Source organism: Callospermophilus lateralis, chromosome 20 (genome assembly GCF_048772815.1).
Source record: "Callospermophilus lateralis isolate mCalLat2 chromosome 20, mCalLat2.hap1, whole genome shotgun sequence".
Lineage (NCBI taxonomy): Eukaryota > Metazoa > Chordata > Mammalia > Rodentia > Sciuridae > Callospermophilus > Callospermophilus lateralis.
This window is the reverse complement of record NC_135324.1, coordinates 3,544,594-3,566,869: the sequence shown is the minus strand read 5'-3', so window position 1 is coordinate 3,566,869 and position 22,276 is coordinate 3,544,594. Positions and strand designations below refer to the sequence as shown.

The window sequence follows — 22,276 nt, the reverse complement described above, 5'->3', positions numbered from 1 at the left end:
GGAGGGTCATCAAGAAGACAAGTGACAAGCGTGTCCCCAGAGACGGCAGCACGGTGCTCAGAAGGGTCTGTGACGGGGACAGGGACCCCCTCCTGGACTTTCTGAGCCACAGCAGCTGGGCGGGGACAGCGGCCTGGGCGGGTGGACGGAGAGGAACGTCAAGTCCAAGTTCAGGGACGTCTCAGAGGCGCCGCAGGCCCCAGGGAAGGTGCCCCAGCCAGGCCGCGGCCACCAGGGGGACCTTCCGTGGCAGGGAGAGGGTGGCCGTTGAGGTCGTGGAGTAGACTGTCTACACTGAGAGTGGGAAGGACAGCTGTCACCACTCCTGTCACCAGACAGACGAGCTTGCTGTGTCCCGACACCACGCACCCTCTGGACGTGCAGGGGGTGTCCAGGGCCTCCAGGAGCCCCGGCCTGCCAGATGGGACGGCCAGGAGGGCCGGGGCATGACGGGGCGGGGTCCAGTGGGTCCTGGCAGACCCCGCACTCACCTGGGCCTGTCGTGGTCCCCGCCAGCTGCGGACATGGAACGGCCTGGCCTCTTCTGGCTGAGGGCACCGTCCTCGGCTGGCTGCTGGGTAACTGTCAGACCAGTACCCGCCGCTGGCCCTCGGGTTCCGGGTTCTACCGCCTCATCTGGATGTCACAGAGGGCTCAGCTGAGCCCACGCCCAGGCCGCAGGCCCCCTGGACTTCAGAGGAATGGACCATCCCACCCGCCTCTGGGAAATGGGTGCTGGGCCCACGGGAGTCCCCTGTGGATGGAGGTGGACACTCCCCTGGGGATTTTAGGAGCAAAACAGTGACTTATGGGGCCAATTCAAATGACCTGCACCGGAGCACACCGAGGCTGGGGACAGACCTGGTGAGAACCAACGATCCAGAGCAACGTCAGAAGGCGGGGACCAGACGCGGCCACTACTTGCTCCTGAGTTAAAAATGGCCCAGGAAGATGGCCATGTCCAACGTGGGCCTGGAGGGCCAGCTGCCCGCCCTGCAGCTCCTACGGGACCCCACGCACCGGAAATGGAGCTGGACCCAGGTCAGTGCCACTAAGCAACTAAACTTTAATTTCATTCAATTTAAAGCTTGTACTGAATTTGGTCACTGGAACCACTCTACGGGTGCTGGGGTGTATCTGGGACCTCCTGGACGGGAGTCTGCTTTTTCCAACTGAGTATTTCATGGTTTCTAAACACGGAGCAAACTTTCTGGGTAGAAAAGAACCGTCAAACGGCTCGTGAACACCTTCCAGGTATGGGCTACAGGCTAAAATGGCTTTGGACATGCTGGGCTAAGACACATCACGAAGTCAACTTCACGTTTTAAATGTGGTTCCCAGAAAAATGGAAATGAGCTGGGCACGGTGGTGGTCACGTGGGTAATCCAGTGCCCGGAGGCTGAGGCAGGAGGATGAGAATTCAAGGCCAGCCTCAGCAGTTTATGGAGGCCCTGTCTCTAATTAAAATATAAAAAGGGCTGGGGACGGGCTGAGTACCTGATTCAATCCCGTTAAGAAAGAAAAAGAAAAAAAAGAGAGACTGGTGGCCTGGGGGTTCCTACAGGGCAGCGCTGCCCTTGCACCTGGACCTGAACGTGAGGATCTCTACCGCCACCTGCTGGACAGGCTGCTACCCACAGGACCTTGAGGAACAGGGAGGCCTTGGGAACCAGGGCTGAGAAACCCAAGAGGACAGACGCACTGCACAGGCTGAGGTGGGCTGGGGACTCGCTGAACTGGATTTATGCTGTCACAAGGGCCTGCAGAGAGGGTCGCCTAGTCTCTGTGACCCGGAGGCAGTGTGCCCCACAGCGAGGTGAAGTGCCCATTGCTGCTGTCCTGGATGGTCGGTGGCACTCGCAGTCCCGGCCCCTTCTGCCCCCTGGCTGCGTCCGTCCACCCCTCCTCCTGGTGATGCGGTTGACAGACGCCCCTCCTCCTGTCATTTACTGGGTCTCCCCTTCCCTACTTGTCTCTTGGTGTCCGGCGTGTCCAGCGGCTCTGATTCCTTTTACTATTTCAAAATTTCTGGCCTCCTCCTCTGTCCTACAAACCGCTTCAGCTGTTGGTTCTTCTACTCCTGATATTTAAGTTTTTGGTTGATTTTTGTCTATGGGACAAGATAAAAGCCCAAGGTCATGATTCTGCCTGGGACGTTTGGGGGTCCCAGTCCCCTGCTGGGGAGACTCTTCTCTCCCCCTGGACGGTCTTGGCCTTGTCCTTGTCGCAAGCCAAGAGACCCTGAAGCCAGGCTTGCCCCTGACCTGTGGCCTGTGCTGGCCAACACCAGGCCCTCGGGATTACGGACTGGGACTGCGCAGTGAGTCTGTGACTTGGGCAGTGACAGTCCCCAGGCTCTGTCCTCTGACAGACTGTGGTGGCTACTCTGGGTCCCCTGCATCTCCTGGTGGATTTTAGGGTCACCTGTCGGTTTCTGCACAAAAGGCAGCTGGCTTAGTGGGGCCCAACGAGCAGGTGTGGAAAGAGGGTTTGATGACGAGACCTACTGGTGACTGTGACACAGGTCTGATGGTTTTGCCCGTCTCTCTACAGTTCAGAGGTGGCTTTCTCAGGCCTGGGTGGCTCAGGCAGTGCTCACCTGGTTACAAGGCCCCAGGGACTGAGGGAGGCTTGGGGAACAGGGGACCGAGAGGCAGGAGGGCCGGCGAGCCGAACGGCCTTACTTGTCACAACTAAGGAGCAGCAGGCTGTGGGCCCAGCAGCCTCCGGGATACCCAGGTCCTGAACACACACTTGTCAGACGGCCGCTGTGCACGCAGGTGTGCGTAAGGGACAGTGTGACGCAGAAGCACGTCAAGGACTTCCTCACTGGCCTCTCATGAAGCGCCCTTCCCTGGTCTCACCATGGCAGCGTGACTATGCCACCAGCTCCAGGGGCCTCGTGGATGCTGGATCATCCTGCCCCCCGCTCACCGTCCCCCACCTGCGCCCTGCCAACGGTCCTCGTCCCACCCCCTTCTGTCCCTCGGTGGGAAATCCTGCCTGGAGCCCAGGCCTTCCAGGGACAGTACAGGGGGACAGGAAGCCCTGTCCCTAAAGCTGTGTCCCCTCTCTGAGAGGAAGACGCTGTCCTCAGCACACACCAAGGCAGAATGCTTTCCGAGGTCATGTCACTTGCTTGTAATAGGATATCATCTCATCCAGAGTTTCAAAGGTGACCTTGGGGGGCTGGGGTGGGCCTCCAGGGGCAGAGGAGGACGGTGACTGTGCGGAGCTGGGCTCCTGGCTCTGGCCAGACCACTGCCCTGGGTCACCCAGTGCTGGTCCAGGTCTGTTCCACGTCGGGCCACTGCAAGCACCAGTTCTCTTTTGACCCACAAAGTAATCCGATGGCGGGGCAAACTCGGGATCTCGCTCGGCCCGCAGGTCTGACTGCCTCTTCGACCAGTACCCAAAGGAGAATTCTGGTGACAATAAGAAAGAGTGCTGTTAGAATCCGTTAGACTTAGAGTCATTGTTTTACAATCGTTGTGCATCTTTTTCTTTGGTACCAGGGATTGAACCCTGGGGTGCTTCACCACTGAGCCACATCCCCAGCCCTTTTTATTGTTTATTTTGAGACAGGGTCTTATTAAGTCGCTGAGGCTGGCCTTGAACTTGTGATCCTCCTGCCTCAGCCTCCCGAGTTGCTGGAATTACAGACATGCCCTACCCTGGCCTGCTCAGTTATTATCTCTGTATTTTTAAAGATCACACAAATTCTCTGAAGAACAAGGACAGCAACAACAAAACCATATTATAAGGTGAGCAATAACTACTTGCAAGAAGTCAGGCTAAGAGAAGGGAGAAACGACTGCACTACGTCTGAGAGTGAAATAGAGAACAAGAAGACTGTCAGACATGGGGAGGCACTTCGCACCCAAACACGAATCTTGCCCTTACTGAGTGTTTGAAGGTGTGAAGTGGCCTGTGAGGCCCAGCCTGACTGGTTTTTCTACTCTATTTCTAACTGGCCCTGGTGTTTCCCGCTCTTTAGCTCTGGATCGCATCGGCCCGGGCAGCGCAGCTCAGGTTCTGCTCAAGGAGGCTCAAGCCGGTCTCCCCAGGAGAGGCTGCTGCAGGCCCCTTGGTCAACTTGCAGGAATGAGTTTACAGACAAGTCTGCTCACGGGGAGCCAGGCTAAGAGGGGCACGCAAGTCACTTCCACTGGGAACACGGGAGACTGCTGGACAGGGGCTTCCCAACACCAGACCTGCATCCCCACACCTTAAAGTGGTTCCTGAAAATCGACGTTCCAGAATTGTGAAACCACGGGAGGGCATGGATCCTGCTCCCCAAGTGCTTCTCTCACACGCGCACACACACACACACACACTCTCTTTCTCTCTCTCTCTCTCTCCACGAGGGCTTTGTGGGTAGATCCTGGTTTTTCCAGGATATTTTCCAGCTGTGTTCATAAACAGCTGGCGACAATCATGTGAAGATCAGTGTGAGGATCTGGGTTTCTAAGTCTCAAGGGACCCTAAGACCCACCACGGAGCTGGGCGTGTGGCTCAGCGGAGGAGCATGTGCCCAGCACGGAAGAATGAGAAACAGAGAACCCACTTTGACTTAAAAGCAAAACCAGCACAGCCCGCCTTCCGCCTGCCCGGCCTCGCTTACCCTTCCCCCTGTCCCACTCGCGGACGTGTGGCACTCCGGGCTTGGTGTCCTTCCTCTCCTGGATGATGACTTCCACTTTGCTGCTCGGGGGAGCAGGAGGCGGAGCTGGCCCAGGTTTTGGTTCTGGAGCCGGAGGCCCAATAACAGCTGCGTCTGTTTTTTTGTAAGGAAACAAAGTCCTCATTATGACAACGGAAGAACCAATGTGCCACTCCTGAGAGACAAGTGGCGCTCAGGGCTTACAAGCTCAGCTCAGCAATGTCCCACAGGGGTCAGACCCCAGGCAGGGTAGACACGAGTCTCTGTCCCCACCACGTCTCTACTGCACAACTGGTGATCTCAGGACCAGAAGAGCCCCAAGTCCTCAACCCGAGTCACAACCCCAGCACAGCAGCGGAGGCTGGGGGTGCAGAGTGGGACCTGCTCCAGGCTGCGCCATTCGGGCCAGATTTTGAAATTTTTAAATGAGACGATTTCTCAAAAACACTGCAGTGACCCTTCACAGATGGGAATGACGGCCATTCTGGACACACAGCAAAAAAAGCAGGCCACAGGAAGAGCTCACCTTGCACGAAACTACGACACCTATATGAAAGTTTTCAGATTTCTAGATCTTTCTGGTCTCCTTTCAGGGCTAACTGAGGTTTTGCTCAGATGTTAGAAAATGGCTCACTGCAGCCTGAGGTCCCTCCCAGGAGCCTTTCCCAGCCCCCCCGCAGCCTGTCTGCCTTGGGGGGTGTCAAAGCACAGGTTCTGGGTGACTTCTGACTCACCTTCCTCAAGAGGAAGCGGCTCCCCTCTCCTCCTGCCCCTTCCCTGGGCTGATGGGGAGTGGGAGCTGCGGAGGAGCTGTGGCCTGCAGGACAGCAGGATGCTGGGACCCCCTGGGGCAGAGCTGCCCTGCGAGCCCCCCACCCGGCCACCTCTGAAGTACTAAAGGGAGAAACAGAGCTCTGTCTTCTCTGTCCCACAAGCGTCCCCACAGCAATAGCTCAGCTGCTTCTCCATCCTGCACACAGGAAGCTAGAGGCACAGCACTGAGCAGTGTAGCCAAGGGACGCCGTGCCCCCAGTGCCCAGTCACCAACTGCTGCAGCACTGTTTTTGGTAAGCTGTCTATAGTCATGTCTCTGAAGTTTTATTTCACTACCAAGTTTATGAAGGAATTTGAAAGCAAGAGGATGCGGGAAAGGCCCACTCCCACACTGCTGGTGAGCCTGCAAACGGGGCAGCCAACATGGAGAGCAGCCTGGAGACTGCTCAGGAAACTGGGAATGGAACTACCATGTGACCCAGCTGTCCCTCTCCTCGGTCTGTACCCAAAGGACTTAAAAACAGCACACTACAGGGACACAGCCACGTCAATGTTTATAGCAGCACAATTCACAATAGCTAAACTGTGGAGCCAACCTAGATGCCCTTCAACAGATGAATGGATAAAGAAACTGCGGTATATATACACAGTGGAATATTACTCAGCCATAAAAGAGAGTAAAATCATGGCACTGACAGGTAAATGGATGGAGTTGGAGAATATCATGCTAAGAGAAGTAAGCCAATCCCAAAAAACCAAAGCCTGATCCATAAAGGGGGAGAGGGCATGGGAGGAATGGAGGGGATAGGGACAAAGGGGAGGGCGGGGTGGGGAGGGATATGGGGGCAGGAAAGATGGTGGAATGAGAAGGACGTCATTACCCAGGTACACGTATGACTGCACCTATGATGTGACGCTACGTCATGTACAACCAGAGAAGAGAAAAGTTGTGCTGCTGCAGCTGTGCCCAATGACTCAACATGCATTCTGCTGTCATATGCGCATAATTAGAATGAATTTTAAAAAGTACTACAGCCATTAGTAATAAAAAAAAAAAAAAAAAAGATGTCTAAAAGGCAAGGAGGAAGTGTGAGTGTTTCCCCATAGAGACCTAATGAATGTTTGAAGTAATAAACACACTTGCCCTGGTTCAAGAATGACACAGTACAGTGCGCCTGCACGAATATGTAACAAATTCCCCCACCCACACAGTCGGGTGTGCTGGGCGTTGGCCCAAGAAAAGGCTGTACATTTTTTTTGCATATTTAAAAAATAAAAAGTAAAAATGTTAATTCCATGATACACATGCGCATGCGTACACTTTCCCTTGAGGTGCCTTTCTGTGGATCTTGGTGACTAACCCACCACATTAGGAGGCGCCCAGTGAATTATCTGTCTGCTGTGAGAAGCATTTCAGTGTCACTCTGCGTCACTCTGGTCACACACACTGCTCATGGCAGGACCCCCAGGCCTGCTGTCAAAGGCTTAGGTAAACTGAGGCTCGCTCCCCACAGCAGCCCTGTGGGGGGACGCAGACGGAACCAGCTTCCCCTCCTGAGGGTCAGAGCCCTGAGCCACGCGCTACCTGGGTCGCCCTCTTCAGTCCCGTCGTCTTTGGATTTTTTCATCTTCTTTTGGCGCAGCTTGGCCAGCCTGGCTTCCAGCAGAGCCTTCCGCTTTTCCTTTATGTTTTCCCGTTTGATTCTCTGATCTGTTGTCTAGAGAAAGAGCCAGAAAATCATTTTTTGGAGTCAGATTCACAATATCTCTTTCCAAAAGGATGAAAGAGTTTTCTTCTAAGAACAGACAATTCACTGGTTCTCACAGCACTTCTGAGAAGCACCATGGGGACCTGAGAATGACGGCCCAGGAGGTGCTCTTGTGAGAACTCTGGGGGCCGGGGGTCACAGGCACAGCGCTGGCCTGGCACGTGGGAGGCCCTGGGCTCCATGCCCAGCACCACAGGAAAATAAATAAAATAAAATAAAGGCATCTGTTTATACACGATTACCAGAAACAGAGAAACAAAATAAGTCTTAACGTCTTAGGAAGTTTAAGAAGAACATCTTGAAACCAAAGGCCAGATGTTCTCCCTGACAGGTGGACGCTGCCCGCGTACCTGCTCGCGCAGCGTCTCCAAGGTTTTCATCTGCTTGCTCCTCAGCTCCTGGTCTCGGGCAAAGGCAAAATACCCAACGCCCAGCTGCCGGGCCTCTGGAAGGAGTCAGCGAGATCCACAGGTCAGACTTCCCTGAGCACCAGACGATGCTCAGACCAGATTCCCCACCCACACCAAAAAGGAACCATTGCTCTTTGCACAGGTGTTTTTAAAATGTTCCATTTTTTAAACGTACGATTAAGCCAAAGAACAAACACAAAGTTGGAACTAGTTTTCATCTTGTTTGCAAAGATGCGTCCACCTCCAGCCACAGCTGTACGGAACAGCTGGGTCCACAGACACTGCGGGAGGGAGACGTTCTCCACGTGAGCGTCCCCTGGGGAATCGGGTGGGCAAGGGGCATCACTCCAGGGCAGGGTCTTCTCTGCCAGAGTGACCGCCTGTGAGTGCTCCCCGTCACACCTGTCCCCAGGCCACGATCTTAGAAAGTGGCCTGAAAAGCTGCAAGGGACAGCAATACCGTTCTCCCGGATGTCCTCGTAGTGCAGGGGACCCACGGGCCGCTGCAGGGCCTCCCGCTCCTCCTCCTCCCACTGCTGACGCTGCAGCTCCTTCCTCATGTCCTCGGACAGCAGGGTCTTCTCGTTGGCAGGACTGACAAAGCTGGGGGGACACGGCACAGCAAGGCTCGCGGCAGGTCACCCTGGGGTGGCCCTGCTGGAGCCCAGCAGTGGGGACCAGGGAAAACCAACACTGTTTGGTAGGGACAGCAGGGCCCCACAGGGGCTTCCGGTCCACCAGACCACTAGTGGTCAGTGAGGGGGTTTCATCTTTTAAAACCAAGCGCCAGGCTGGCCGCTGAGCAGGAGGCGCTCTTGCTTTATAACTAAGGTCCTGGCAAGACGGGAGGGGCCCGGGCATCGGGAGGAACTGGGGCCTGTGTGCATGGCCGCCAGGGACACAGAGGTGCCCAACACTGCTCCCAGGGGGGCCTCCTGTCCTGGGTTGGCCGAGGTTGCCGCTCGCTGTCCTTTCCTGTGCAGAGCCCAGGCCTGTCCACAGGATGCCCGAACCTGGGGGTGGGACGAGGTGGCGTTTTTCCCAACCCTTTTTATACAGAAGTGGCTCGGGGAAGAGGGACTCTGTTCCCGGATGTTTTAGCAAGTTCGATCCCACTGGGGGGGGAAGGGAGCGATGGGGCCTTTAGTTTAAAACCCAAAGACGAACAAAGGGAAAGCGAGTCAGCCAAGGCCGCCCACCCCTCCTGCTGTGGGTAGTGAAGGGGTGTTGGTTCTCAGGCCCCATCTCCACCAAGCCTCCCTGTGGGCCTGCCTTGGCCTCCCTCTGCACTGGTCACTCTGTCATCAGCCCCCAAGCTCCATCAGTTCCTTTCAGGAGCTGCGATACACAGATGATCAGAGCAGGCGCCCACAGCGGCCTTCGCCACCTGGGAGGCTGAGGCAGGAGGATGGCTGAGGACCAGGAGCTCGGGACACAAGGGAAAAGACTGTCCCTGAGTGTGGGCCACATGTGTACGGGCAGGCCACCTACTGGACACCTTCACTAAGCGCTCTGTGAAGGAAACAGAGATGGCCATACAGAGCCTCGATGGCTATGTACCACCTAACGCAGGGAGGTGGCCGCACGGACCTGGCCAAGGGTGCCGAGGTACTCACAGTCTCCCCTGCAGGTTCTTGTCCATCTCCAGCAGACCCGGCAGGTCCTTCCTCATGCAGCGCCGGGATCGCCCCAGAGAGTCCACGTAATCCACCCTGAAATCAATGACAAGGTGTGAGAAGGCGTGGCACCCCGGTCCCCAGATCAGGGACATGGAGCCGGTGAGGAGGGGATGCGGGCTCAGCCACCACCGAGAACACGCTTGTCAACACTGGCACACGGCGGGCTGAGGCCCAAGGGCTCCCCCAGACCTTCATTTCAGAGAACACAGCTGACACTCCGCCTCTGGTTCCAAAGGTGACTCTCCCACAGAGAAACCTGCCCGACAGCTGGGAGCCCACTTCACGTTGTCAGGGGGTCACAAACAGGCGTCAGTGTCCCATGACTTCACCTCGTCCCCTGGGCCCCCACTGCTCATTTCCTCAGGGTCTCCTGAGTCTGACCTTTTGTTTCCTTTATTTCTTCCACTGGGGACAATTCTTCCCAAGGAGTCGGAAATCGCTTATCATATGTCGTCGTGTTTTCTGGGCTTTAATTAGCGGGAAACCAAACAATTCACCTCTGTCCTGCTCTCTGCCTGCTCTAGATGGTGGGGACAGGGGTGCAGGGTGGGAGGGAGACGCGGGCATTTCACCTGCGTTATGACGCATTTTCCAGGGAAGTTATGGGCAGGGGGTGTCCACGGGTTTTAGCAGGGCCCTGGGCGCACAGTGGGGCTTCAGTGAGGACTAACTGATGGAACCATCGGGCTCGGACTCTGTGGGCCGGGTTTCTCCGGCTGGACATTGCCTTCCTAGTGAGCAACTCTGATTTCAATTGATGGCTTCCCGTCCTGTGGCCCCACCGCTGATCCAGCAGAGAAGCAGAACCTCCAACTGCAGAAAGCAGCTTCTTCCCTTTTTCTAATGAATGAGAGGGAAGACAACCGGCCAGATGGTCCGAGGGATTATTTACGGTATTTTTTGGGGAAGATTTTCCACCACCTGGAACTTAACTCCTCAGAGGAGTTTCCAAGCAGTTGGATTCTGGAGCTTGGCTTAAAAACAAAACAAAACACAAAGCGTCAGAACTGCTGGCGGTGCGTCCTCCTTCACCACGGGGTGGCATGTGACACCGCGCGTGCCCCCAGAGTTCTTCAAATCACTGGCAAATCGCTCGTGATCACAGAGGCCTTAATAAGCCAAAGATCTAAGCAGACATCAGTCTTTCAAGGGCCTGTTCTGCTTCTGAGGCCCCCAGCTTCAGACCCCTCAAAGCAGAGCAAGGCAGCGGCAGCTGGCTCATCAGCGGTCCCTCGTCACTGAGCAAGCCCTGTCCCAGGCCAATGAAGGGAACCAAGGGTGACTCCAAGGACAGTTAATGTCACCCCGTCTCCAAGGGGCTCTGGGGAGGGTGACGCACGGGCCCAGGAGGAGCCAATGCGATCAGGCAGGACCCAAGGACGACGTGTCAATCATAAGTTAAGACCCCCCAAAGCAGGAAGTGCATGAAGTGTCACCCAAGTTCAGAGGAGGGAGAAATCACTTAGATCAGCAATGGGGACGAAGGGCTGTGACAAGGGACGGGACCTTGACTTTGGGCCTATATAGTGTGCGGCTACCCCACACCCAGCCACCCAGCTAGGAGTCCTAGACAGTAGATGAGACGCCGCCTGCTTCATCCCAATAAAACGCTACCTCGGGCCAAGGCGGCCACGTCGTGGGCCAAGGGCGGAAAACTACCAACAAAGGCCACGGCATTCCCTGGGCCGCTGATGAGAACAACCCGTGCCCCCAGTGCAGACCCCTGAGGCTCGCAGGCAGGACAGGGGCAGGGTCGGCCGGGAAGGGGTCAGAGGTGCCCGGGGCCCTCAGGCACTGCCCACCAGGGCTCCTAATGACAACCAGGGTGGGATTGTCATGCCGGTCTCTGTATGGAAAGGCCGAGCTCTGTCCCCACCCCTTCACCTACACGGAGATGGCACCCAGAAATCGCTCCCCAGAAGCCTGCTGGATCCCCTGAGAGCAGCGCCCAGGTGGCCCCGGGTGCTCTCACCCCCTGAGGGGACTGTAGTAAAGCAAAGGTCACGGGAACAAACATACACTGCGGCCTCCGAGGTCAGAAAGGTGACTGTGGTCACACGGGCAGCAGCGGGTGGCAGTGGAGCTGTCCAAGGCCACAATGCCCAGCCACGGCTGGAAAATGACATGGCCACAGCAGGGCTTGCCTGGGGGCTCCCGCTTCTGCCTAAACAGCTCTTTAGTGTCAGTGAGCAAAGTGCTGAGGACGTCCCCAAGCACCCCTGGGCCTGGCACAGCGCTGGATGACAGCAAGGGCTTGGTTGTCACATGTGATCGCTGTTGTCTCTGTGGGAGCCGCTGCCTGACCTCTGTGACACAATGACCACCCTCACTTAAGAGGGGTCTCTGGTCAGGGGCGGTGGCCCACACCTGTCATCCCAGGGGCTGGGGAGGCTGAGGCAGGAGGATCGTGAGGTCAAGGCCAGCCTCAACAAAAGTGAGGCCCTCAGCAGCTCAGGGAGACCCTGTCTCTAAATAAAATATATGAAGGACCGGGGACGGGGCTCAGGGGTCGAGGGCCCCTGGGTTCAATCCCTGGGACCAAGCAAGTCTAAGGAGCAACGAGTTGGTAATGACCCAACAAAACACTCTGCTCGGACCCCCACACAGCACCCACCATTCTTCACTGGGGTCCTGGGGAGGAGGTATGTCTCTCTCTGAGAGACGCTCGTCGTCCTCCTCGTCCCTCTCGGCCGCGTTCCGGGACTCTCTGGTGGCCCCGGAAGCTTCCATCTCCCTGCGCTTGTCTATGATCTTCTGGGTGAAGTCCACGAGGTACAGCTCCTCCGCCTCCTCGTCTAGGACACAGGGACAACATTCAGGCCTCGACGTCACGGAAGGGAAGCACCCAGGACCCTGTCCCAGGTCACCGGGAGGCTCCACTGCCCCTGCCAGCTCAGCAGTCAACGCCCCCACCTGGGAAGGCCACCAAGGCACAGAGGTGCCCGCCCCTGAGGGGAGCTGGGAACAGGCCCCGGGCATCGTGGACACACACAGAAGCTGCAGTTTCCTGCCGCGTGTCTCAGGACGCCCTGGGGACGCCACAGCCCTGCCTTTCTCAGGCCATCAGGTGAGGACGGGGACCTTGCTCGGCTGCCGGCCCCACACACCGCCCAGACCAAGGCCGTGTCCCCTGCCTCACACAGGGAAAGGACTTCTTTTCCAGCCACTGGCCTTGGCGTTCAGACAGGCCCAGGCCCGCTCTGCAAGGCTCACAGGGGGCAGGTGATGTCCACCCGCAGGGCCTCGGTCACCGAGGACCAGAACACAGGGACAGTCTCGCAGCCACCCCGACTTTAACTTAACCCAGGACACTCCCGCGTGCACAGGGTAAGGGAGATGCCACTGTGCTGGGCTTAGGTGCACTAGGAGAGGCAGCGGTGACCCGGGCAGCCCTGCCTGTCCCCCTAGCTACACCCGGGCCCAGGCTGGGCCGTCCTGCTGGCTAGCCCCTCCCTCACCCGTCTGCTCCCCCGGACCCTGCAAAAGGCTCTGCTCCAGCTCAGACCTTAGGGGGCACCCCACGGCCTACCTTCTCCCCGATAATCACTCAGCCACAGTCCCATGGTCCCTGTCCTCTGGGAATGGAATGTACACTGTCCCATAAAAGCCTGTCCCACTGCTGGCTAACTCTGAGCTGGACTTTCTTTTTCTGGGGTCTGAGGAAACAGTTTCATTATTTCTACTTCAAAGCAGCTGTAAGCACAATGTGGAAATATGGTTAAAAAACAGAAGGGGCCGGGCGCAGTGGTGCTCGCCTGGGACCTAGCAGCTGAGGAGGCCAAGGCAGGAGGATCGCGAGTTCAAAGCCAGCCTCAGCAATGGAGGCCCTGAGCAATTCAGTGAGACCCTGTCTCTAAAAAAACACAATAGGGCTGGGGACAGGGCTCAGTGGTCGAGTGCCCTGAGTTCAATTCCCCCAGTAGCCCCCCAAAAAAATTAAAAATCAAAAAAAGTAAAAATTAAAAAATAGAGAAGGAAAAAGAAAAGGAACTCTAGGCTGTGGTATGACCATGACTCCACCCTGCCTTTCCCCCACTCAGACCTTGCTCTGCTGCAGACCCGACACCTCCCAGACCAAGGCCGCCCCCTGTAGGTAACTAAGTGAGGCTCATTTAGACCTTATTTCCTAACGGTGCCTGGTCCTGTACCCTCTTTCTCCACCTGGGGAGCAACCTGGAAGTCACTCTGCACTGTTCTTGTGCCGCCAGAGAAAGCAGGATTTTCACTGGATTTTGTTGGTTATTTCTATTTATTTGTTTATTTTCTCGGGGTGCCAAGGCTTGAACCCTGGGCCTCCCCAGCCCCACCCAGCCTAGCCTTCTCGCTCTTCTTAACAAAGTCTCTGCGTGACTCAGAGAGAATAAATTGGTACAAATAAACACACTCACCTAGAAAGTCTCCTTTAGTCATTTTTTCGTATAACTTGGCTTTTTCTTCTAATTTTTCCCTGGGAGGAAAACAGAGACAAGTATTAGAAATGGGTTCCCAACTGTCCCTCCTGGTGAGGGCCACCCCCTCAGCCTCACAGCTGCCATCTGCCCAGGAGGCCTGGCTAACGAGGTGGCCACAACTAAAGGCCAACAGGCTGAGCCAGGACAGCCCCACGGCCCCAAGGACGTGTGTCCCAGTGTCCCAGGACCTCACAGTGGGCCACAGCAGCCCCTCAGTGAACATGGGACCGAACGAATAAACGGACAAGGTCCCAACTGCTCAACCTAACTGCTCACGCAACCGGAATCCACGGCAAACGAGACGCCTGGGAACAAGGACAGTTTCTAGTCGTGGACGCTGAACAGGAGACCAAAGTGGAGGCCAAGCTTCATGCCTGGCTGCTTTAGACCTGGGCCCTGGCCTCTCATGGACTTGGAAACCAACGTCTTAGAAGTCTATTAAAAATACGATAATGGGCTGGGGCTCAGGGTAGAAAAATAAAATAAAAAATAAAAATAAATAAATAAAGGTATAAAAAAAATTTTAAACCACGATGATGTGGGTGCAGCATGCACACCCGTGATCCCAGCTACTCGGGAGGCTGAGGAAGGAGGGTGGAAGTTTCGAGGCCCGCCTGGGCAACCTAGCAAGACCTCATCTCCAAATACAAAATAACAACTGAGGGATGGAGCTGGGTGGTGGGGCGCCCTGGGTTCAACCCCCAGGACCTCGATAGGAAAAAGAGAAAAAAAAGATCAAGTCTGTTTGGCATGAATAATGGATGGGGACACATTTGCTAATAAAGAGCAGACGACAACTTGGCATTTTGGTGAAGCAGCCTCTCTGCTGAGATTGATTCGGGTGATATTTATTTCTCGCAGGCGCAGGCGGCTGGGAGGGCAGGCGGATCTTTAATCCAGAAACCCTTAATGATAGGAAGCACTGAGAGGTCACCCGCTCTTCCTCTTGTGAAGGACCTTCATCACAACGGGCAATTTCACTTCTAATGTCATCCGGAGGCTGTGAAATCCTGGGTTGCTGCTGTGACAAGCTACTGACCTTTCTGTGCCTCAGTTCCCGCGGACAGACGGACAAAGGAAACACAAGGCTACTGCCTCCTAGGTCGTCCTGGGGATCAACCAGATGCCACACGCACAGCCCTGTCTCCCTGGAGACGGCCATGTCCAGGGCAGGAGGGTCCCCTCTGACTTCCCACAGGCAGCGAGTCTCCACCCCAGGCCTCCCACGGCCACGCCCTGTCCTAGGAGGACGCGGGAGGCCCACTCCTGCCCAGCGGCTCAGGCTGTTGGTGTCGTCACCAGACAACTTCAAAAAATCAAAACAGAACCCCAAGGTGTCAAGAGCCCAGAGCAGGTGGGATGCTAACTCAGGGATGGTGGCCAGGGGACAGCCCTCTGAGGGTGACCAGTAAACCAGAGGAGGCCCAGCACAGGACGATGGGACGGGCAGAGACCAGACAGGGGAGGGCGCAGAGCCGGGCGCGCGCGTGCTCGGGAGGAGGGAGCAGGCTGGCAGAGGGAGCTGGCAGGAGAGGGAGGCGGGGGACAGGAGGTCCGGTGCAGCCGATGGTGGCCCAAGCTGCGATCCCAGTGAGCCAGAGGGCCAAGTTCAGGGGCAGCCTGGGGGAGTCAGTGAGCCCCCGCCTCCAAATAAGGAATAAAAAGGGCTGGGGCAGGGCACCCGAGCTCCAACCCCAGGACCAAAAATCAGAAAAATGTTTGGCGCAGTAGGTGACAGGGTTGCGGGGCAGGAATGGCCTGCCAAGGACAAAGGAGGCCAAGAGAGAAATGGCCGCTGGACTTGGCAGAGAGACCTTGGTGACTTTCAGGAGCAATTTCTTTGGTTGAGGATGGAAGATGGGACCCAGAGACAGGCGCCTCCTCTCTCCACCTGTCAACCACTCCACTCACTTCAGGGTGTGGGATGAAACGGAGCTGTGACCCACCCAAGGTGGGGCCCGGGAACCAGGGTGGGCCCCACTGTTCCAGCCACAGGGAGACAGGCCTTGCTGACCGTCATTGGTGGGGACAGGCACAACCATGTGCAAGACAGACTCTGCTGGAGCACAACAGGTCTCGGCACCTGTTTGACAAGATTAAAGTCCTGAGCACATGTTCAATAGCAAAACGGATGTCGCAGTGGCCATATCTTGGCTGGGCACAGGGCACATGGCTGTGGTCCTAGGGGCTCAGGAGGCTGAGGCAGGAGGATCACAAGTTCAAGGCCAGCCTCAGCAACGTAGCAAGGTCCTGAGGAACTTGGCTAGACCCTGTCCCAAAATTACGAAAAAGGGCTGGAGATGTGGTTCAGGAGTTAAGCTCCCCTGGATTCAATCACTGGGACGGAAAAATTTATTTCTAAAAATTAACATTATAAAAGGCCATGTCTTTAAGTGAAGCCTGTGGTCTGCTGCAGACAGGCCAAGCACCACGAAAATACGCCCCCAGGTGGGCTGACATCCTGCCCTGAGTTTCAGAGCCACAACAGCCGAGCAACCCAGTAAGCACTGTTGGCGACTGTAAAGGGTTTTGTTTTATTTTTAGTAATTTTATTTTATTTTGGTACCAGGGATTGAACCCAGGGGCGCTTAACCCCTGAGCCCTGTCCCCAGCCCTTTTTATATTTTATTTAGAGACAGGGCCTCACTGAGCTTCTTAGGGCCTTACTAAATTGCTGAAGCTGGCCTCCACCTTGTGATCCTCCAGCCTCAGCCTCCTGAGGTTCTGGGATGACAGACGTGAGCTACCACATCAGCCAGTGTATCACCACCATAGATGACCATCGGGGCAGACGTGACCACCTGGGGCTCTCTGAGACAAGGGGGACACAGCCTCTTCTTTGCAGATGTCAACTGATAAACACAATGGAAAATAATTAAGACAGAATCAGAAAAACCATCATTTTGAGACTGTCTGTGTACTAACTGAGGAGCACCACGTCTACCAGCAAGGACAGACCACGGCGGGAAAACAGGACACCCAGAGTCTCCAGTTTCCCACCTCAGGCTACGGCTGACTAGGAGCGGGGACGGGCACCCTCACCGTGCAGATGTGGCAGACCTACCCTGACCTGGTGACCAGACTCACCACCACTCAGGATGACCCGCACAGGCCCCGCCAGCCTCTGGTACCCAGAGCTTCAACAGGACCCCACCTGGTCGGGCTCGCTGTTGAAGTACCTGGTGGGCGCTCAGCAATGTCAAGCGCATGAGAGGCACAGGACAGTGAGGGGACCGTGCTACACGGAGGGGGCTGAGAGGTCGGAGCAAAGGCGATGGGTAATCTTGGGATCTTGGGATCCTGCATCTTTTAAAAACATCGCAGGACGTGACTGGACTAGGACATCTGGCAGGATCAGAAATACAGACCAAAATACAGACTGCAGAATCGACGGCACCATTTCACGTGCTGAATGTCTCAGGCAGGACAAGTTAGGTGCTGAGATATTCAGAAGCCCAGCGTCACTCTGGGGCGTGGGGGCGGGAGAGGAGCGGGAGGGGGGAAGGAAGACCAGCGAGTATTCCAAAGGTCCCTGCAGCCTTCTGGCAATCGCTGTGCTGGTCTGGGGACAATCAGGGTCTCTAAATGCCAACGTCTTGCCACCTAGAACCCAGAACCACACCACGGGGACTCCTTTTAAAAACCTGTGGACAGGGCCAGGCATGGTGCAGCACACCGACCATCCCAGCTAGTCGGGAGGCTGAGGCAGGAGGATCCGAAGTTGGAGGCCGGTTTGGACAACTTAGTGAGACCCTGACTCAAAATAAAAAATAAAGGACTGGGGACACAGCTCCGAGGTGGGGCCTCCCTGAGTCCAGTCCCTGATACAGTGCAAAAGCAAAGAAACCAACAAACAAAAACCTGTTGATGATCTTAGTGTCTAACAACAGTCCAGGGAAGGATCCTGTTCATCTTTTAAATCGAGACTGTGTTCTATCATTTTGTAAAACAACAGATACAAATGCAGATTATATTCTTTTTAGGGAACAGTTAAACCTCCATATCCAGATCCCACATCTCCACACTCAACTCAGTAGGGATCAAAAATATTCGTTAAAAAATGTCACACTGTGGCTGGTGGGCACTGTGCGGTTAGTGTCTCTGTGGACGTGGACAGAACTGTTTCTTGTGATTATTTCCAAGCTGTACAGAGTCAGCACTTACACCACAGCCACATCGTCTTAGCATACAATCTACCACAGTCAGCAGGACCGTGCGGCTTCTGTGCGAATATTTTGTCATTTTACCTAAAGGGCTCAAGCACCCTTGGCTGTAGGTATCTGCAGGGATGGGTCCTGACCCCAAGGCCCCCTGACCACGAGGAGCCACTGCGTTGGCACCCGCAGTCCACAGAGCACCTGGCTAGGGGGACATGACATCACATTTAGAAATTGAGAATCAGATCTGAATGCTGTCTGGCAGCTAGGGTGACCCCGAGGCCTCGGCTCTCAGCCCCACGCACCTCGCCCTGTCCAGCATCTTCTGCTCCTCGGCCCTCTGTTCAGCATCCTTGTCCGCCCGGTTGGAGACTCCTGCGTTCTGCTTGCTCCAGATGCTGGGTTTCTGGAGGGTGATTCAAAGAGATCAGAAATGCCACCGACCCCGGCCAGACCAGACCCTCAGCTGTGCAGCTCAATAGGAGGGTGTCAGGGCCAAGGCGTCCGTGAGAACCTGAACACGCCACATATCAGCAAAGTGTCCTTTTCTAAAACAAGCACCAATGAGGCAGAGTGGACAGACTGACAACGTGCTCTTAAATACTCCCACTGATTTCTATTTCAGTGTCTCATACGCCTCATGCAGGTGTCTGAATATAAGACAGGGATCTTGCCCCTTCACATCCATATGCACAGAGACCACCGTCACCTTCTAAACCCTAACACAGCATAATTATCCCAGGTTTGGGACCAAGGCAGACAATTAGGTCTTATTTTTACCTTATTCGTTGTCTTTGGTTTTTCCCAAACGCCAGAATCTTTCAGGTGCTTTTCTTGCTTGAATTCTTCTTGTTTGCGGAAGAGTTCCGCCTTCAGATCCACCAACTGGAATAAAACCATGAGGTGAGTGAGAATATCCCATCGGCTCTAGCATGCGACAGGGTTGCTCCGCGATTGCAATTCCCAAAGCAAGATGTCCCTCCCCATCCAGGGACACGCAACTCAGGGCTCAGACGCAGAATCCAACACCAAACCAAACCCCTTCCCCCAGCTCTGCTCCAAGTGCATTTCCAGTCTGACTTTCCAAACTCCTGGGCACAGGGGGAGGGAACAACGCAGAGCAAGACATAAATGATGTCAGCGTCATTTATAGATTCAGACTCCACAAGCATCACGCGACTCTGCTCTGAACAGTGCTGCCATTGGCTTGTCCCTAGGTGACTTTGTTTCATCACCCGGACGAGTTACCATCGTACAGGGGACGGTCTCTGGCCAGCCACTATCTGACACTTCACTAAGTGCTGTCACTGTCACCGCTGAGGAGCAGGAAGCAGACGTCAATCAGACAGGCTCCCTGCCTCCAAGGGCCTACGATCTAATGACAAGGGCAACTGACACTGGCTCAGCCACCAAGCCCACTCTGCGAAAAAGGACCTAATGACAATTTCCTTCCTAAGGGTCCAGGCACAGCTGCTTATATGCGTGGGCCTCTGTGCATCGGATGTCCACCACTGACTGGCCTTTAAGGAAAATAAGCACAAGGGAGTTCAATGCTGTCTGTTTTGGAAGAAATCAATTTAAAAGGGACTTTGGCGAGGATTTTAATAAAGCAGAGGACAGGCTGGGCACGAAGGCGCACACCTGTAATCCCAGCCATGTGGGAGGCTGAGGCAGGAGGACACAAGTTCGAGGCTGGTCTCAGCAACTTAGTGAGTTGCTGTCTCAAAATTTAATAAATAATAAAAAGGGCTGGGGAAGTGGCTCAGTGGTAGTGTCCCACAGTCCTGGGTGGGGGAACCCCAATAAAGGACAGTTTCCTTCAGGACCTACTGTTGTAAATTCTTAAAGACAAAAAGGGGGAGGGAAAGGAGAAATAGTGGGGAATTATATCAGCCCAACTATATTGTGATGTTGTGTGCGAGGACAAACACGTGACAATAATGACACTTTTGTGTATAACTACGATGCACCCATGACAAATGGGGAGAAAAGAAATTCACCTTATCTTTCAAGCCTTCTATTTTTGTTTTCTTTCTTTTGGTACCAGGGATTGAGCTCAGGGTCACTCGCCCACCAAGCCCCATCCCCAGCCCTATTTGGTATTTTATTTAGAGACAGGGTCTCACTGAGTTGCTCAGGGCCTCCCTAAGTTGCTGAGGCTGGCCTTGAACTCGAGATCCTCCTGCCTCAGCCTCCCCAGCTGCTGGGATGACAGGCGTGGGCCACCGTGCGGGCTCCAAGCTTTCTGAATTACATCAAGTGTTCACCAGCCCGGTTTCCTACTCTACAACTTCTTTCGAATTTTAAAAGAAAAATGCTCAGAAAATGATCGATTCCCAGATGGCATTTCTACCATCATCAGGGAACACTTGATGACTTTTAAATGACTTTTAACATTTATACCTTTTTAAATTGAATTTTATTTATTTACCGGCACCAGGGATTGAACCCAGGGGTGCTTAACCACCGAGCCCCATCCCCAGCCCTTTTTATTTCTTATTTGGAGACAGGGTCTCGCTGAGTTGCTTAGAGCTTGGCCAAGCTGCTGAGGCTGGCCTCCAACCGGAGATCCTCCTGCCTCAGCCTCCCCAGACGCTGGGATGACGGACGTGCGCCTTTCCAAGCTGTCAGACCTCACAGCTCCCGCGCAGCACATCTCGTGGGGACCTTGACCCATCAGTTTCTGCAAAGGGGACACGAGGCACGCTCCCACCCCGGAGGTGGGGGGACAAGGTGACAGATGCAATGTTCTGGAAAGAACCAGCTGGCCCCTGGGTTGGAGGGGAAACCCCAACGGGGATCTGCGTGCAGGGCAGGGCCAGGCGGGGCTTCCTTGCAGAGGGACACACGCTGGCCACCCAGGTCCCCGCGGTGGGGGTGGCCCGGCCAGGCTGCGGCCCAGGGAGGCCCGGGGATTCCCAGCCCTGAAGAGTCGCCGGGTCCGGGTCCCTGTCCGCGGGCTGAGCCGGGTCCGGGTGCACGTCACGGGGAGAAGCCAGCTCAGGACCCGTAACCGGGGACCTGTCCCTGTCCCCCCGGGGCGGGGAGAGGCCGGTCCGGGTTCCCGGTGGGCGGGGCGCCCAGGTCCGGGGCCCGGAGCGCAGAAACCCGCGAGGTCGGGAGGCGGCGCCCGCGGCATTACGTCACACCCGCACTCACCGAGGAGGCCGTAACGTCCAAAGGCTTTTTCCTCCGGTCCATGGTCACTTTCAGGGTCTCCGGCGCCAAGACGCAGCCCTCCGGAGCGCTCCCAGGCCTCCTAAGGCCGCCCGAGGGGCAACCGGAAATGCCTTTGACTAGCGACGCCGAGTTTCCGACGTGAGTTTGCGACCTCGGCGCCATCTTGAGAACGTCAGTGGGCGGTGCGTACCGTGTTCGCCGCCATTTGGGGAAGGTCAGAGGGAACCCAGGGTTTGAAGAGGGCGGAGGGTATGAAAGGGCGGGTGTTGGACGCCATCTTGAGAAGGGCGAAGTATGACTTTCATTGCAGTGGAGGCCATCTTGAGTGGGGAGAGTTGGGTGGTGGAGGTGGAGGGGCGCCATCTTTAGAAGGGTGAAGCAAGCGCCAGCATAGCAAAAAACGAAGGTGGACTCGTGAAACTGGGAAAACCTCAGGTGCTCCTTGAAGACCTGCTGTATATCAGGGACCGTCTGTTAATTAATTCATGTTAATTAATTCTCACAAAACTCATGCCACGTGGGAAATGATGATGTTGCTGTTCCCAGAAATCATCAGTAACCTGCATGCAGTGCTTATTCTGGGCCATTTCACATATTCAAGTTTATAAGAATATAAACTCCAGAAGGTGGCTTCCTGGGTTGGGATCACTGGGAGGGACTCTCTGGAAACTTCTCTGGGACACTCCATAAAACTGGAGTGGAGGAGACACTTTGTCCCTCTGCTCTCCGCGAGGACCCACTCTCTCCCTTCCAGCCTCTGGAAGCTGGAAAAGACAGAGATGGACCCTCTGGTAGGGCCTCCAGCAGGCCAGTACCAGAGGGACAGGTGACTTTCAGTCTCATAAGGCCCATTGCCACCTCCAGAACTGTAGGAGAATAAACCCGTGTTGCTTTAAGACACTGAATTTGGGGTTGCTTGTTATAGCAGCAAGAAGAAACTGATACAAACTATAACAATAACATTTCGCTACACACCAGGGGTGTAGATAACTTTTCACCTGGCTTGTTTTATTTAATCCCAGAGGAAGTGCTACTGTCCTCCATGTGAACCAAAAAAAAAGGTCCAAGAGATTAAATGACATGCTAGAAGCCATTTCCCAGCTACCAAGTAATGCATCCTGAATCAACGAAAAAGCTGACTGAAAGGAGTCGAGTTTAGCTTTCTCTGCAGAATGCGTGGGGCAGGGTCCCTG

At 55.3% G+C, this 22,276-nt stretch overlaps 1 protein-coding gene across 1 annotated transcript; it reads right to left on the bottom strand.

Moving 5' to 3' along the window:
* Positions 1-3,114: 3,114 nt before the first annotated feature.
* On the bottom strand, positions 3,115-21,179 carry Ccdc174 (coiled-coil domain containing 174). The gene is made up of 11 exons (XM_077106238.1): positions 21,063-21,179; positions 18,684-18,788; positions 18,209-18,309; positions 13,684-13,742; positions 11,910-12,090; positions 9,233-9,328; positions 8,077-8,219; positions 7,557-7,651; positions 7,023-7,155; positions 4,625-4,777; positions 3,115-3,425 (listed from the first exon to the last, which is right to left on the bottom strand). The coding sequence occupies exons 1-11, from the start codon at positions 21,102-21,104 to the stop codon at positions 3,127-3,129; spliced, it is 1,407 nt and encodes a 468-aa protein (XP_076962353.1). The 5' UTR covers positions 21,105-21,179; the 3' UTR covers positions 3,115-3,126.
* Between the last annotated feature and the right edge of the window lie 1,097 nt (positions 21,180-22,276).

Excerpts from the sequence above, each read along its gene's own strand:
- Ccdc174 (XM_077106238.1), bottom strand. The coding sequence starts at position 21,104 with ATGGACCGGAGGAAAAAGCCTTTGGACGTTACGGCCTCCTCG. Across the intron at positions 18,789-21,062 it reads TGGACGTTACGGCCTCCTCG|TTGGTGGATCTGAAGGCGGA; the intron begins GTGAGTGCGGGT and ends GTTTTATTCCAG. Across the intron at positions 18,310-18,683 it reads AACCAAAGACAACGAATAAG|AAACCCAGCATCTGGAGCAA; the intron begins GTAAAAATAAGA and ends ATCACCCTCCAG.